We start from the raw sequence: 16,891 nt of genomic DNA, 5'->3' as shown, positions 1-16,891 counted from the left end.
TATAGCTACGGTCGGAATGAAATGATTAGACATTTAGTATATTATTATGTCTGAGGGTGAAAAAAAAATAAAAAGTGCAATCAGTACAAGTAATGCAAATCGGTGAGCAGTTAGGATTTTGTACCTACCTATAGAATTGAGATAGACAAACGTGAAAATATTATAACGATCAACATTATAACATTATAGGACGTCGAGGGATATATTATTAGGCACATTCGATATAATGTACCTATTTGGATACTCAATAATAATCTTTGCATAATATGACACCATTTTTATTTGGCCCTTTATAGTTTTTTTTATACATCAATTTAAATTACCGAACAAAAAAAAAAAATAATAATAATATATTTACTAACATTATAATATTTAAAATTAATAAAATGAACAATAATTTATTTAATAAAAAATAAAGCTAAATTATTATATATACCATGATGGTTATATTAATAATTATTTTTTATTTTCAACAATTGTAAATATCGAAAATTGTAAAATTTTTTATTATTATTATTATTATTATCGAATTGTAATACGAGAACAAATCCGTGTCCGTGTAATTCGACTCACATATACCACACACGCCTGCTTACCAAATTATCTTTTTTATTATACTATATTAAGATTTAATTTTAGCGCTGAATGTGTACAAAATCGATTCTATGTATTCGTGCAGGTCCTATATGTTCATTTTTTTTTCTCTAGACTTAATTCATACCTTTTTAACGAAATATTATTGTATACGTATACATATAATACGAGAAGAAGATGCTTTATATATATATATATGTATATATATATAAAGCATCTTCTTCTCGTATTATATGTATACGTATACAATAATATTTCGTTAAAAAGGTATGAATTAAGTCTAGAGAAAAAAAAATGAACATATAGGACCTGCACGAATACATAGAATCGATTTTGTACACATTCAGCGCTAAAATTAAAATCTTAATATAGTATAATAAAAAAGATAATTTGGTAAGCAGGCGTGTGTGGTATATGTGAGTCGAATTACACGGACACGGATTTGTTCTCGTATTACAATTCGATAATAATAATAATAATAATAAAAAATTTTACAATTTTCGATATTTACAATTGTTGAAAATAAAAAATAATTATTAATATAACCATCATGGTATATATAATAATTTTATAATTATTCCTAGCAAACGTACGCGGACCCGCTTACGATATTAATATATAAACATCGAAACTAACGCAAATAACTCTGCACCATCGATTAAAAAACAAATTTACAAGTATAATAATAATAATAATAATAATAATAATAACATAACATAATAGAGATAGAGATTGATAATGAAATAAATAAAAAAAAAAACACAAAGAAAGAGGGAGAATTAGAAGATTGGGTTTGGGGGTAACATCAAAATAATAATATCAATAATAATAGTTTAAAAATACGATCACAATAAAGTCGGTTTAATAAAAAAAAATATGTAAACAATTAAATAAATAAAAGCGATCCCTAACACCTATATAATAATAATAATAATAATATGTATACACGGGGGACCGCCCGATAATTATTAATATATTTTTTTATTTTTTTTTAGCGACGTGGTCTTGGTTTTCTGTATAATTTTGGCGCGAGCCTCCTCTAAATGTCTAGCGGCCGGCCGGCCGACGCGACTGCTGACGACGACGATGATCACCGGCGATTGACTATGGCGGCCAGCAGAGCTGCAAATAGGACTAGGACTGGTATGCCGGTTACGATAGCGCTGTTAGACTCGGAACTGCAGAGACCTAAAAATTAAAAAAAATAATTCATTATTGTTGCGTAAGTACCTATTGTGTATAATCGTAGAATGTCACAAAGAATATTAATTAAAACCAATTCCGTTCGGCCGGAAATATATTCCATTCAAACGGGCTCGAACGCACACATACAAAAAACGTGTCCACTTAAATCACGAGCATCCGGCAAACGTCACCACCACCCGACGTTTCTGGTCGTCGATTGTTTTGTTTCCGAATCTCCGGACCAAATTTTTTGTTTTCTCTCGTATAAAAATCTCCTCCCCCTCAAACACACACACGAGCATCCTTGACCAACCGTTACTGTACGTTTCCGACGTATAAAGGTATAAATAATTCATTCACACAACGTCCAATTCAACACTTCAACAATATTATTGTTATTACCGTTCCAGAACGTTTTTAGTTTTGCCATTAACACCCACCGGTTCCCAGAATATTATAACAATATTATGTAATCGTATTTTTTTTTTTAGGGTTCCGAAGTCTAAACGGTGGTTGTCGCTGAAACGCGATGTTGATGGATAAATCGTATATAAATGATATTATATATTTTTATATTATAAACCGGCACACATTTTCATTTTGACAGTATTATTTAAAAAAAAAAACAAAACAATAATAATCACATGCTTTACAACTAATATGAGTTGATTTGAAGTGTTTGTGGTTAAAATTTAAATGATTTCAGATTATAATATGTAGGTATAGGCATCATTGATTTTTAATTACGCTGTAAAAATCACTCACGCCTTCAAATCATTGCTCCCTCCCCTAATCCCATAAAATGACACTGAATTTGTGTCGCGTTAAAATAAAATCAGAATTTCTTCGACACAAAAACCTCGGAAGTTCATGATATCATCATACCTTGGTGCGTTATATTAAACGCCCAGTGAAGCCGACCCAGTGGGTGCGGATGGCACGATTCCATCACAGAGGCGATGTGCAACGTTTGCTGAGCCATTCCGTTCACTTGCGACATGATGAAACAGTATCGTCTGGAATTCGTAGCCGATCGTCCCTGTGGCGTGGATATCACGTAGTTGACGCCGGTAATTTCGTTCTTCCAGTGTCCGTAGCACGTGTACGCTGTGAAACAAAAAAAAACCAAGACGTGAAGCAGTTTAGTGTGTTAAAAATGTATAAGCGCAAATATATTATCTATTTGTATATTTTAAGCACGCAACACGAAACACGGTAACAATCGGATTCGTGTGTGCTTTGCGTAGGTATAATAAATAATATATATTATGTTTAATACGAGTATAAGAGATATGTGCGTATTCATCATACGAGTGGTTACGTATTATAAGGTGGATTTAGGGGTTAGGGTGCATACAGGTTACAATAAAATTATCCCATCCCTATCTCGTTTTCAAAATCCTAAATAAGCCACGGCATGCGAGTCCAACATGAATATCAATAAATAATAAATAATATAAATACGGGATTATATTGAAATCGATAGACATCGCGATCTGTAATATTTTTAAAATAACATTGTATACGAGAAGGCCGCCGCCATAATATTATACGTATTATTGTAACGTGTACGCACTGCAGGCGAATTCGTTGATTTTGTGTGAAGTGGTGGGAGTGAGAAAAGTGTGAGGAAGGTGTGAGAGTGAGACCACCCCGGGTTCAAAGATTGAACACGATAACCACTGTAGTCTGCGGGGGGAGCAATATACGGTTCGACTTCCGGTCGTTAGATCGCTTACCGGCTACGGTCTTGGTACCGCACTCGGACTGGAATTCCATGGTGTCCGGCGAATTGCATCCGATGGTCAGGTACTGTTTGCCGGGTGGGTTGCACGGGATCGATGGTTTGTCTTGGTTGTTTTCGCTTCCAGGCCGGCTGGCGGCCAGCGCTTTACCCACATCTTCGGCGTTGAGTCCGCCGCTGATCTCGTAACGGCCGAGGAACGGGCACTCTCGACCTTTGGGCGCAGGAGCTGCAAAGAACAAAAACTGTTTATTATCGGTATTCTATCGTATAACATTCGTGATGAATAATTTTAATATCGTGTATGACGTAATAATTATTACCGACTCGCACAGGACTCGCGACAACGATATTATGCCTTAGTACATCCATGTTATCACCATTCTCTCGCCACTCTGTTACGCGCGTATGTGTATTGTGTGTGTGTGTGTGTGTGTGTGTGTGTGTGTGTGGGTGCGTATATATAGGCAATAACCACGGTATAAGTGTATTATATATATAATATGAGGACGGAGAGGAGAGACTTTTGTGGCCGAGTGTAATGTACCGGAATGGCGGAAACTTTGGAACAGACTGCGTGCGTTATTGCACACGCCGACCATATAATCCATTGGGCTGTTTGTGGCCGACACACTAAGTGGAGATAGATAATAATAATATTATTATTGAAAAGTTTTAATGAGACCACTGTTTTTATTGTTTGTGCCGTTTTGACGATATACTACGTACACACGTATAAATATATATATATGTATCAGTCATACACTATACAGTTTCAACATGCCCCCTTCCCCTTAAAGACGCATTTCGAACTCTTATAAATAATTTATATTATGTTGATGTATAATAATATGTATATATAATGTATAAGTCACCGCCGATTGGGGAGGAACCGTCATCTTGGCCGTCTCGCAGCAATACAACGCCGGTTTTATATCGCTGCTGTCTTGATTGTATAAGGAATATTATAAAAACAACAAATGGACTAGAAGATCGCGGCGACGACGAGTACGAGTAATGTGACGACGAGGAGGAGGAAGAGACATAAACCGTCATTTCTCCGTACATCGTATAATATAATATTCTTTATACGGCGCGTATTACCATATCAGACACTTATTATATACGTCCGGGGCGGCACACAACAGTCATCGTTTTCTCGGTGAAAAATTCTAAGTTCGTTTTACACAGTGCCATTGCTACTTCCGATGACAATAAAGAAGTTCCGAACGTCCGTTTCGACGATTTTATATTCCGAGATATTAAGTGGAGTATTTTTTTTTTTTTGTTTAGCTATAGTTTATAAATTGTAAATTCGTAGATCGTTGTTTTACAACGGTTTGCATTTTATAAAACCAATTAAAAACTAAATTTAAAAATAACAAAAGGATATTAATATAGAAGAGTTTTTTTTACATGATAATCAATTTATATGAATAAAAATAAAACGTTATATTTAAATAATTAAATATACGGCCTAGGGAAAATATGGGAATAAATTAATTCTATACATTTTATAAATAAGTATCATCATCTGTTTTTTTTTTTTTTTTTTGAAAAAATATATGAGATTATTGATATATAGGTACCTAGTTATTATTGTTATTTTTATATAAAGCACCAACAAATGTTGGTATTAACCTCGTGCAGGTTTATATTTGATTCATTGGCCGCAGCTTTCATGAATTGCTATATTTTAGAACTATCGTCAGTCACTTGTCAGACGTAAAAAATAACAACAATACGAAGCAGTTTTATTAAAAAAATAAATTGAAGTCAATTTGTTTGAATCTTTTGTTTAATACAACGTTTTAATAATATACAGAGTAACAAAAAAAAAAAAAATGATTAATTATGTCATTTAACACGCCCATAATAAGACGAAACATCAAAATTGTTTTTGATGCAATATTTTTCACCGAGATATTTAATATTACGAATCCCTGCTGTGGTTTTGAGCGGAATTATGTAACACGTGCACTCTATTGTTCCGAGAACATTGTTAAAATAATCACGCAGTATCGAAAATTGGAGCGGGATTACTATATATATTGTGTAGTATTACAAAATTAAAACCGGTCGTATATGAAACAAAAATCTACGGTACGACCTACTACGGAACAGTAAGAAAATTGCATTTCGCGAGAATATAGAAATGTATATACCTATATTCATAAACATGTTTCGTGTAAATTAACTCCGATTTTAATTAAAATACAATTGCATATCATATTGTAGTGCGTATAGTCTTTCTATTTCGGACAGACCCGGCTGCAGCGTGTTTCGGAATAGTGGTCAACGTTAAATTAGAAAACGATAGAAACACATTGCGCTGCACACTATGCATAATTACATAATACGCATAATAATATAAATATATATTATATATTTGTACAAATTATGGTAGCCCCCGAAAATGGTACTTAATGTATTTTCCATTATACCTTCTGCTAATTGTTTTATAGGCCACGCGGGATGAATTTGTTACTGCTAAAACTTCGGGCATACGTCATTTTCAGCATCGGCGAACAACTTTTATCCGTAACATTTTCGCCGAAAGGGACTTGGTGTAAAATTGAAATTATTAACCTTACGATATTATATTTTAAGCTGTTTCAGTGTTTAAGATTACCTCGCTATCATGTACGTTTTCTTATAACCACGGCGGCGTTCAGTTTCATGACTTCCGTGTTATACATTATCATACACCGTCAGTGCCAACGGTCATGTTTCAACCACAATGCTATTTGGTAATTTAACGCCGTTCTTTACGCCACAAAGCAAGGAAATATAAAATATAAAACTGGTATCCATGTTACACATTTGTGAAAACTGAGTACCGATTTGCGTAAAATAAATATTATACATATCTGTGATGTTATTTATTATCATTAAAAAAAAAAAAAAAAATACTAATAATAATAATTATATGTTTCTGTTCATAAACTTAAACTATAAATTATGTTATAGTATGTACGTATGACACGTACATATCTATTGTGGCTTTGAAAATATTTTTTTTCAATTATTTCGGAATAAATACGGTAGTACACAGAAATACGTAACTGGTAAACCATGTAAAACCATAAAAAGATGTATCCTCGGATTTATACAGTAAAATTTATCGATGATTCAATTACTTTGGAATCATAATATATTTTCATGATGCATAAACAAAACGCGAGAGTTGATAATAAATATACAAAGGGAAAAAGTGATTATATATGTTCATAAATTTAAGGACAAAATGAAAAACGCCCCACTGCTGTGTGTAATAATATAGTTGTATAATAATAAATGTTTTAGGGAAAATTTTAAATTTATTGAAAAAACGCTGGATAGCAATGGGGGAAGGGCGCACGAGGCTGATAAAGAGGGCGGAGTGGGCGTTATTTTCGGGGGGCAATTTCGTCTCCGAAAGTAATAATAGTTATAATAAAAAAAAAAGAGGAAAAAGTGAAAAATTAGCCGTTGAAAAATAAAAACATGAAACTTTTTCAATCATAAAGTGATTGAACGCAATGGAATCTCGCGGTATAAACTTTTACGTAAATATGAAGATTAATGGTTTGGGGATTTCTCGTCTTCTCCTGGTCGAATATTTTTTTCCATTCTCCTTATTTCCACACACACACACACACACACACACACACACACACACACTTATATATTATATATCATATTATATATGTGTGCGGTATAAATGCCTAGTATAAATAAAATAAATGATCCTGCCGGTGGAAACCGCGAATGGCCGGATAAGGTGGTGCACGTATGGTGGGGGGTGGGTATACGCGTCTATATACGCTTAATATATATAGTGCCAATTTACAGACGGCGACGGGACGCCGCCGGTTCATCGTAAGACGACAATTTTCCGCCGCGTCACTGGGTCTCGCGGGCCATTAGTGTCCCGACTTCTTAGAGCGTTGACGGTAACGAGATGTGACGACATGACGTTCGGGCGGCCCGGCGAGATGATGGAGACGACGGCCACGGTGCCGCGGACGACCCAGACGCGACACGACGGATTGGGGTGGGGCGGGAGAGTGGCAAAAGAATAAAATGGAAAAGAAAAAGACACTGGTACTTACGCACTAACGTGCTGTACGTCAACTGCTGCGAGTGGAAGTTGTCTGGCCGACAAGCGTCGTCTGCGTTCTCCATCGGGTTTTCTGTACATAAAAAAAAAAGAAATAAAACAAATTAAACAAAATGAAAAAACAAACAAACGAATAAATAAAACAAATTTACATCGTATTTCAGCGGACGCTGCGAAAAAAAAAAGTAAAGCGAAATGAAATGGACGTCAAAATTATAAACACTTCGAAATACGAATTAGCATTGCAGAGTGGAATAATAAATTTTTTCATTTTATTTTTGTCGTCAAACTTTTACTGACCGATTAAATTCTGAATGGTCTTAAATAACAGGAATTCGTTCGGATTGTACTTTTGTGATTAGGATTTTATATAAACGTCGATCATTGTAGATTTTTAAAGAGCCAAAAAGATTCGCCGAATCTTTGATTTCGTACGAAACCGAATGGTCACGTTTTTAGCTTTGAAGTATATATCCGGACCGTTATTTCGTTTTAATCTAAAACGATCTCGAGCAGAATTATAATAATTATTTTCCGTAATGTTTTTCATTAAATTTGAAAGCGTTTTATGACTTTTGTATCAAAAAACCTTTGTATTTATTTTTTAACCTATGAGCTACGTTAAAATTATAAATACTTAACATAAATAAAATGTATGTTTTATGTTATTGTGTTTTTAATCGATGTACCTATGTTTAATATTAGTATTATGCGAGAATATGTAATATAATTTTATGCATTAAAATAAATATTTTTAACGATTTGTCTCTAAATGACAAAGCATAAACACCGAATAACCACTCCCACTATTAGTTATTACATTTCACCCACGGATATAACTTTTTTATTTAACATTTAAACATTCCCGCGATAGTGTCTATCACAGGTGTAAGTTAAGACTACAATAAAGGACCAATAATGAAGATGTTTGTATATTATTTTCATTGATATGCAAATAATATTATTGCCATTTATTCATCACTTTTCTCCGTTATCTTAGAGATGATTTAGAATAACGCGTAAAAAATGTAAATAAGAAGAAACATTTGTTTATTTATTATTTTCAACTGTAACCTCGCGCTATTAAAAAACATCGTTTTATCAGTGAGTTTAAATGTAGAGAACACGAAATGTACAAGAGATTTTGTTTATGTAATTCTGTCTAAAAGATAATTGATATTAAGAGAGAATCATACACAATGATAAAACTTTAAATTACGTTTTTAAAATGAAATAAATAAAAACATCGAGAACGTGGGCAATTGCTAAATTTTTTTTAAGTACCTACACATTTAAACGTTATGCATTCTTTATGAGAAAACAACATTTAAAATGCTGTAGGCTTACAGGTACATAATTTAAAAAAGGTTTAATTAATGAAAGTTTAATTTTTTTTCTGTAGTAATAAATAATAAATAGCAAGTTATACGCATTTACATAAAAATGCGAAATCAAATTTCCTATTCAATGTATTTTTCTTTAATTTTAAATTACTCAAACTAAATAAATAAATAAAAGCTGCATAACTGTTATTATTATATAATTATTATTTAGTTATTAATTTATAATGAAACATTTAAATGAAAATATTATGACTAATTCAAACGCATTATGCTTGTATAATATTTTGTCATAACGATGGAGGTCTATTGTAATTAAGTGGGTTATATTATAATATGAAATATGAATATAATTGATGTGATTGCAGTTCGGCTTCCCGTTTCGTGAATATTATTAGTAAATATTAAATACCTCGTTGTTATCGTTGAAATCATGTCATTGTTCGCATAGGGCAAAAATGAATTGGATGATCATACATTTCATCATATAATGCCATATGTAGGTATACAAATTACAAACGCAATACAAGTCATAAGATCAATCGATAGTTTTTATTTTATAGCAAAACAGAATGATGTTCAATAAAATTATTTTTGACGTAATATGTATAGTCCGGTATTTATATTTTATAGACTCGGAGGTGATTTGGTTTGCCTCGGAGGAGCAGGCCGTGTAATTACAGAATTATAACATTTAGTCGTATTAATGATACGGTACGGTAAATTTCAGTAGCAACTGCGATTAATGTTATCGTATCTAATCTCTGGGCGTTTTATTTATGAGTTCGCGCCACCCAAGTAGCCATGTGATGAATTATTATTATTTATTGGATTGAGTTATTTTTTCGAATATTAAATAATAATATAAAGTAAACGAAAGAAATAAAAATTAAACATCTAATACTTTCCATTAATAATAGCCGCTAACAATATTATTTCGATGCTATATACTTAATATTATTATACAATAAACCCCTTATACGTCTTAAATTTAGACGCGTGTACGGCAAGAAGTGCGCGTAAAGGAAATTACGATAGACTATACCTATTCCGGATGGCGTAAGACGAATGACCTCCCCAGATAATAGGATCATTACGGTAAACTCCGGTCTAGCGGAAATATTCCTCTAAACAGAGGAAGTTTGTTATGGAAAGGTGTTCGAAAGGCACGATAATATCATAAAGCTGCGATTGAGTAAATGCAGTTCAAACACGTTACGACTACACTATTTTTATGTTTTCTGGTGTTGTGGGGTGTTAATGTATGAGATGAGATATTATATTCCGCTGACGAATTTCCGGTACATTATCAGTATTGGTCGAGACTGAGTGGAAAACGGTCCAGTCGAACGGTCAGTCGGCAAAAATAAAATATAATGGCAACAATATAATAATATAATATATTTCAGAAAATATAATATGACTATACAGGGGAACAATCGCCCCGTCGTCATGGTTCGACTAACGGCCAAGTGTGTGTAGTCGTTAACGCCCAAATGTGAGGGATACAAATTTGAAAACATGCACGTTTCAGCCCTTTGCGTAGAACACCATATCGAAATATATTTATGTCCTCCCAGTGAAATCGCTTAGAAAACGTTATGTCAGACACTTCGCACGTATGAATATATATGAGCCGTCTCGGTATTTCCGCCTCGAAGGCGGTTACTTGGCAGTGGCGCAATATTTTTCATTTTGGTCCTATCTCAGCAAATCCGACACGTTACCATAGAAATTTGAGGATTTTATATTAAATATGTTCACCCTTCCTCGCTTACGAAAGAGATATTTTCATTTTTCTGTGACATATTAAAAATAACAAAACCTTAATATTATTTTACCGATAAAAATGTTGACATTAAAAAATAACGTTAAGCTTATTTTTAGTTTCAGAGTAGTCACAAATTCACAGAACTTGTAAATTTGTTTTTTTTTCGTTAACGTAAATACCGAATTATAATATTATTTTTAGTAATGTCAAATGTAAAAGAAAAATAAAGAATACGAATACCTGTAGACTGTAGCTCCGCAGAATTTAATTTGTTTTATGTAAAGACATTCGATTAACAAACTTGTAAATTTATACATTTATTAACCTTCACGAGTGGAAGCGTTTGATATTTAAATACTTATTTATGTCATGTATTGTTTTATTCGGACTAGGCGTATTGGTTATTTAGACATCTCACGGGAAAACTGGTAATTAAATATATTTATTATAAAAAGGTCATGCGTATTTTTCAATACTTTAAACTCGTAAATTTGTGGATTTTTAGCTTCAAATAACTCCTATTTTTCATCGTAGTCATCTCTCTTAGGAGAATGGGAAAAATAAGTTTGTATGTCTTACAATATCAACGCCTAAGTGAAAAGTTTGCAAAATGCACACTATTTATTTCGATGGATGGCAAACTTTCGTAAGCGTAAGTTAGCATTACGATTTTATTGTGACAAGTTCACAGCCCAAATTTGACGTAAAACATTTTAATTTCGTTCGTGAGTTTGTCAGCCTATTTTGTCATAATATTGGTCTGACACCTGTCGGTTCCCATTAAAACTACTTATACGCTTGTTTTGGAAACTTTTGGCAAAGTTTTTAGCATACATTTATATTTGATTGTTAGTTATGTGTGACACTTAAGTTGCATATACGTACCACTCTCTTGGACCTCAACAACTTGGCTGTCACGGCGATAAAACCCCATACACGCATATCCGCTTTGGCTGAAAAATAAAATGTACTATTAAAATATAATCTATACTAAAATAAACAACTCTCAAAAAATTATTTAATAAATTGTTAACATTTTAATGACCCGATTGAGTAAGTAATTATTATGTTTATAGTAATTAAAAAAAAAAAAAAAAAAATTAAAAAAATTAAAAATTTTATTGATGGAAATTGTTTGAACATTATTAAATTAATTATTGAAATATACTAGGAAATAAATAATTAAACATTAAACATAAGACTATAAGAATATAAATATTAGGAATTTTTGAAAAATTGACGTATTATGAGCAATTATTTTCGAAATTGACTGTTGACAGTTTCGTAATATTGAAGTCACTTTGTGTTTATAATAATAAATACCATTATATATTATTATTTTCGTGTTGATGATTGACTGTGTTCTGAAGTATTGTACTTTAAATAAATGCATACAAGAGTAGATTTTTGAAGTTTTGTGATCAGTTAAATTATGCGAACCACAATAAATAAATGTGTACAACACTATCTAAAATGTTAACTTTTAACCAATAGAAATATTTATTAAGTTTGGATATTATTCGAATACAATTTAACTATAGGCAAACCATAAACACGTTTGGTCATCATTTTGATTTGTATACCGTGTAAACGAGCACTAGCTAGAACATTATGTACGGTCTTATTATTTGATGTTTTGAAATTGATGTGCATGGCAATGCCTTCGCTGTGTGTACGTGTATAAGCTACATACGGCCTGGCGGCACATAGTCGGGGCAGGATGTGTATATAGATAACGTATCTGCGTATATATTCGATCGTTAATTATATTGACGGCAACCATTAGAAAATAACGAACATTCCTGCATTTGTGAAATTTAAACTTCACAGCACCACAATATTGCACTTGTTTTTTTTATCGTGTAGTCACTATTTATTAATAATCCTCTTTCGAGTGAAATTCTACTTATGATATAGACTTTGTCCGGAAAAATAATAATAAAAAAAAGTAGGAAATAAAAACGTAGGTTTTAATTTGCCAAGCTTTGAATACCCTTTTACCCTTCTTTTTACTTTATGACCGTACACGAGAATAAGAATTGGAAAAAAATAAAGACGGGGTTGATTACTTATACGAACCACGCCGACACGGATGAATGTACTCGAGAGTGTTTTTCGTAAGAATGTGTATACAAACATACTTACTCACATATAAATACACACACGCATACTTACATATGTATATATATATATATATATATCACATGTTCGTTTGGAGGTTGAACCGTTAAAAGTAAAAAAAAAAAAATATTTATATATATATATTATAAAACCAACTCCAAACACTCATAACAGTCATAACACAACATTATATTTAACTCGAGAGGGAAATCCGTAGTCGAGATTTTCCCGACCCCTTTTTAACATCGTATGGTTTCGGTCGTGATTAAAAAAAAAATAAAAATGCATGCGTATACGTATGTACTATAAAGAACAAAAACCGCTCTTTAAGGGTTACGATGTACTTACCACCCAATAGTGTAGTGCGTGATGATCAGCGCCTTGTTATCGGTAACGTTGATTACCTTGTAACACGCGGCGCGGATGTCGTGGTCAGGTCCTGCTCCTGGGATGCTCTTCCGTAATGTGCCGTTTCTCGGCGAGAAATGGTAAATGTGACCGTGGTTCAACGAGTGCCAGGTGTGGTGTTCGGTTAACCATGACGGGTATCGGCAACCTGAACCAACGCCGTGGTGATGGTGGTTCTCCGCTGGGAAAAGACAAACAGGCATCATTAGTAAATTACAGTATAATATATTTATTATTTGTTATATTTATGTACATTATAAAGTACGTCTAGGACATATTAATATTCTAGATATATGTTGTATCAATATCGACTAGGAAAAGGATATACGATGAGGAGCACGCTATATGACGACAATAAAGGAGTGCCAGTTTTAACAAGATCAATTCTGTTCAGAGTATACGTAATCTTTCACATTCACGTACCTCGACAAAAGTATTCCACGTATTCTGACACCAAAAAGCGCCGTTGATTAATAATGTTACAAAGTAGAATACCGAATGGTATAATATAATACTACATAGACAATAAGGTTTCGTTTACGATGGTTTCTACGAATTTATATGGGTTATTATGACTTATGAATGTTTTATGGTAAATGGTTTAAAATCACGGATATACGATACGCAATTAGTTGGTTTTTGCGAACATCGGCGAATATATCAGTAACTATTCAGTCGACGACGGATTAAATATGTAAATTACAAATCAATATACGTATACACGGTATGCGTTAAAAAATATATATAATATATATAAAATCGTCAACAGCGTAATAAATAATAATATTGATTTATAACAAATAATATACGCATAAATAGTAAATCTAATAAATAGTTGGGATCTTAAGTATAATTTTCTATAAAATAGCATAGGTATATAATAATAATAATAGATTTTTGTTTAAAACATCACCTCATTGCTGGACGTTTAAAACACGAGCTTTAACTTTTTAAACCATCAACTACTAATATACTCGTATTTATAGATTAGACAGTTCGTTGAACACGTTCGTGTGAGATATTCATGTACACATTTTATTGTACGTATATAGTTAAAGTGCCTTTAACATATTATATACCTAACCATTAAAAAAAAATGTCTACACAAGATAAGGGTAAAAATGGACGTTTAAAGAAAAAAAAAGACTTAATCAGCAAATGTGTTTAGTGTTATGACGTTGGCAGCCATAACAACGAAAATAGTGTTATAGTAAAGGGTATTACAAAAAACATTATAGTATAAAATATATACCCTCTCGTCCCTGATTTGAAAATAGATATATTATATAGATGAATAATATTGATGGGTATAAAAAAAATGAATCAAGATAGCAATGTAGAAAGGTTTTAGGTACTGTATAGTTTGATAAAAAAAAACACACACATACGTTATTTTTTCAAATAAAAATTTACAATTTTTCGAAAGTTCAAATTTAAAGAGAACTATTATTTAAAAATAAACTTTATTATTCGCAAACGTTTTGTTTACAGGATATAGGTATGTTGAGTTAAGGGTGTTATTGTGAAAATCGTTATTATAGATGAATCTAGAGCCCTGTTTTTTAACGGTTATACGCAACAAACATAATGTTTAATAAACAAAAGCTTGAAAAAGAATCGATAGATTTTTATTAAAAGATAACACATTTTGTACACATATAAATAAAAACAACAGTAAGTATATACACGCTAAAGCCTATTCGTCACTTCGACATCACGTTCGACGGAATAAATAATATACACCTACTCTAACTACGTCTGATTCCTTTTTTTTACGTATAGTCACCATTATTACTGGTAAGGGAATTGCTTGATCCAGAACCATTACTATCGACAACAATCGACGGTGGAGTGAGAATAAAATACACCGGGGTGGAGTTTTTTCTTCCTATTTCGTTATATCAGGCCGAAGAAAGAAAAAAAACTATAAGGATCCTCTTACGTCAACCGGAAGTCGGTGCTCGATTACACACAGCTCACTGACCGAGCAGATCTGTGAAGAACCTTTGAAGGAAAAACAAATTTTTTTCCGTCTCCATGCATTAATAATATGTATCATGAGTGCGCACGCGCACTCGGGTAAAAAGGAAAACATCATATGATGACGGGGTCGGTTAACAACAATAACATTCTTCGGATGAGTAGCATCCATCGATGATGGTTTGGGGTCGGAAGGGTAGGTGCACGCGAACGCTATGTGTTTTCTTTATATCCTGTCTAAACGTGCGCGCGCGCACGCGCACACGCACTCACAATCATCATCATCATCATTATCATCATCATCCTCGTCATCACCACCATCGTCATCGTAGTGGTGGTAGTTCGGACGAGCAGGAATGAAAAGATCATTAGTCCGGAAACGTTTCCGTCCACGACGCACGTCGTCCGCAATAATTGCGACCCATTTGTTGTTTGTCCCGTCAGATCCGGTGCAATGTATAAACCTATATAGGGGTGTGCGTACGTTGTGGGTTTTTACGAAAACAAAGCGAAAATAAAAATAAAAAGGGTTATTAAAAAGTTTTAAACGCCCGGCAATTTGTCGCAACCTACGCTGAACGTCGAATCGGGGTGGCGGGTATCACCCGTTATTACGGCGTGTTATACGCCGCCACAGCTACCACCCTTAGCTCTTTATACGGTTAACGGAAAACCGCGGCAATGCGTTTTTCTCGCGAGTAACCACTTCGTGCACGGTTAACCCTCGACGTTTCCAATCACCTGCGCGGCTGCATGGCTATTTGGGCACGCGCGTATATGATAGAGAAGGCAAACGTCAATATAGCATTATGTAAAGAGGAAGCAAATGATTCACCGTGAATGTCGTTTTTTTTTTTTATTATCCTGTGTTCTCTAACATTTTATGAGTGCTAATATAACACGGTTACTTACGTGTCGAGTTTGCGAAAACGATTTTTTACTCGTCCCCTAAACGAAGCCAATCACTATATTCGGTGTACTAAGTCCATCTGATCACGCACACAACTGTGCAGATGTGCACTACTGTATTACGAAACGCGTATTTTTCCACAAAATTCAATTAATTTCCAAAGTGTAGTAATATATATATATATATTTAGGCTTACAGTGCGATCTACACTCGCGCACAACGGACGTGTACGTTTTCGTCGCAAGTACCATATAATAACCCGTAGTCGGCAGCCTATCTATGTATCGGATCTGACGGTGGCAATCGATTTATATAGACTTACCGTTCATAAGACACAAAACGTATTATAAACCGATTACAAATAAAGACGAGAGAGATGTACTAATGCAGATAACACCGCAAGAGTAGTAAATCCAACGATTGAAATCTATCTCTGTCGCATTATTTTTATTACTTATATATATATATATATAAATATATATAACACGAATGAACGGCAACTGTTTTAAAATCATTCTTGTAATTTTTTTACCATTTTTAAAAACAGATGGTTATTGTAACACTATAACATTCCCCAGTATTATTATATTTTCTCGAATTTCGATACGAAAATCTGCTCTTGCAAAATATGTGTGATTTTAGAATGAAAACCAGTATCGTGAATAGTGAATAAAAAAATTGAACACGAAGAGTCGACCTGGAAATAGACAATATGTACAGAGATTAAACGGAAGTG

General features: G+C 33.2%; 1 protein-coding gene across 2 annotated transcripts in view; it reads right to left on the bottom strand.

Moving 5' to 3' along the window:
* Window positions 1-1,434: 1,434 nt before the first annotated feature.
* Window positions 1,435-16,891, bottom strand: part of LOC132928300 (uncharacterized) — a 149,223-nt gene continuing 133,766 nt past the window's right edge. For both annotated transcript variants that reach the window (XM_060992870.1, XM_060992869.1), the window contains exons 8-13: window positions 13,206-13,446; window positions 11,622-11,689; window positions 7,618-7,698; window positions 3,519-3,752; window positions 2,665-2,886; window positions 1,435-1,782 (exon numbers count right to left, since the gene is read on the bottom strand). In XM_060992870.1, the coding sequence (XP_060848853.1) occupies window positions 1,685-1,782; window positions 2,665-2,886; window positions 3,519-3,752; window positions 7,618-7,698; window positions 11,622-11,689; window positions 13,206-13,446 (944 nt within the window). In that variant the 3' untranslated portion in view covers window positions 1,435-1,684. The remainder of the gene's footprint in view (window positions 1,783-2,664; window positions 2,887-3,518; window positions 3,753-7,617; window positions 7,699-11,621; window positions 11,690-13,205; window positions 13,447-16,891) is intronic.

This window comes from Rhopalosiphum padi, chromosome 4 (assembly GCF_020882245.1).
Source record: "Rhopalosiphum padi isolate XX-2018 chromosome 4, ASM2088224v1, whole genome shotgun sequence".
In the NCBI taxonomy this organism is placed as follows: domain Eukaryota; kingdom Metazoa; phylum Arthropoda; class Insecta; order Hemiptera; family Aphididae; genus Rhopalosiphum; species Rhopalosiphum padi.
This window is presented reverse-complemented; position numbering and strand designations above follow the sequence as displayed.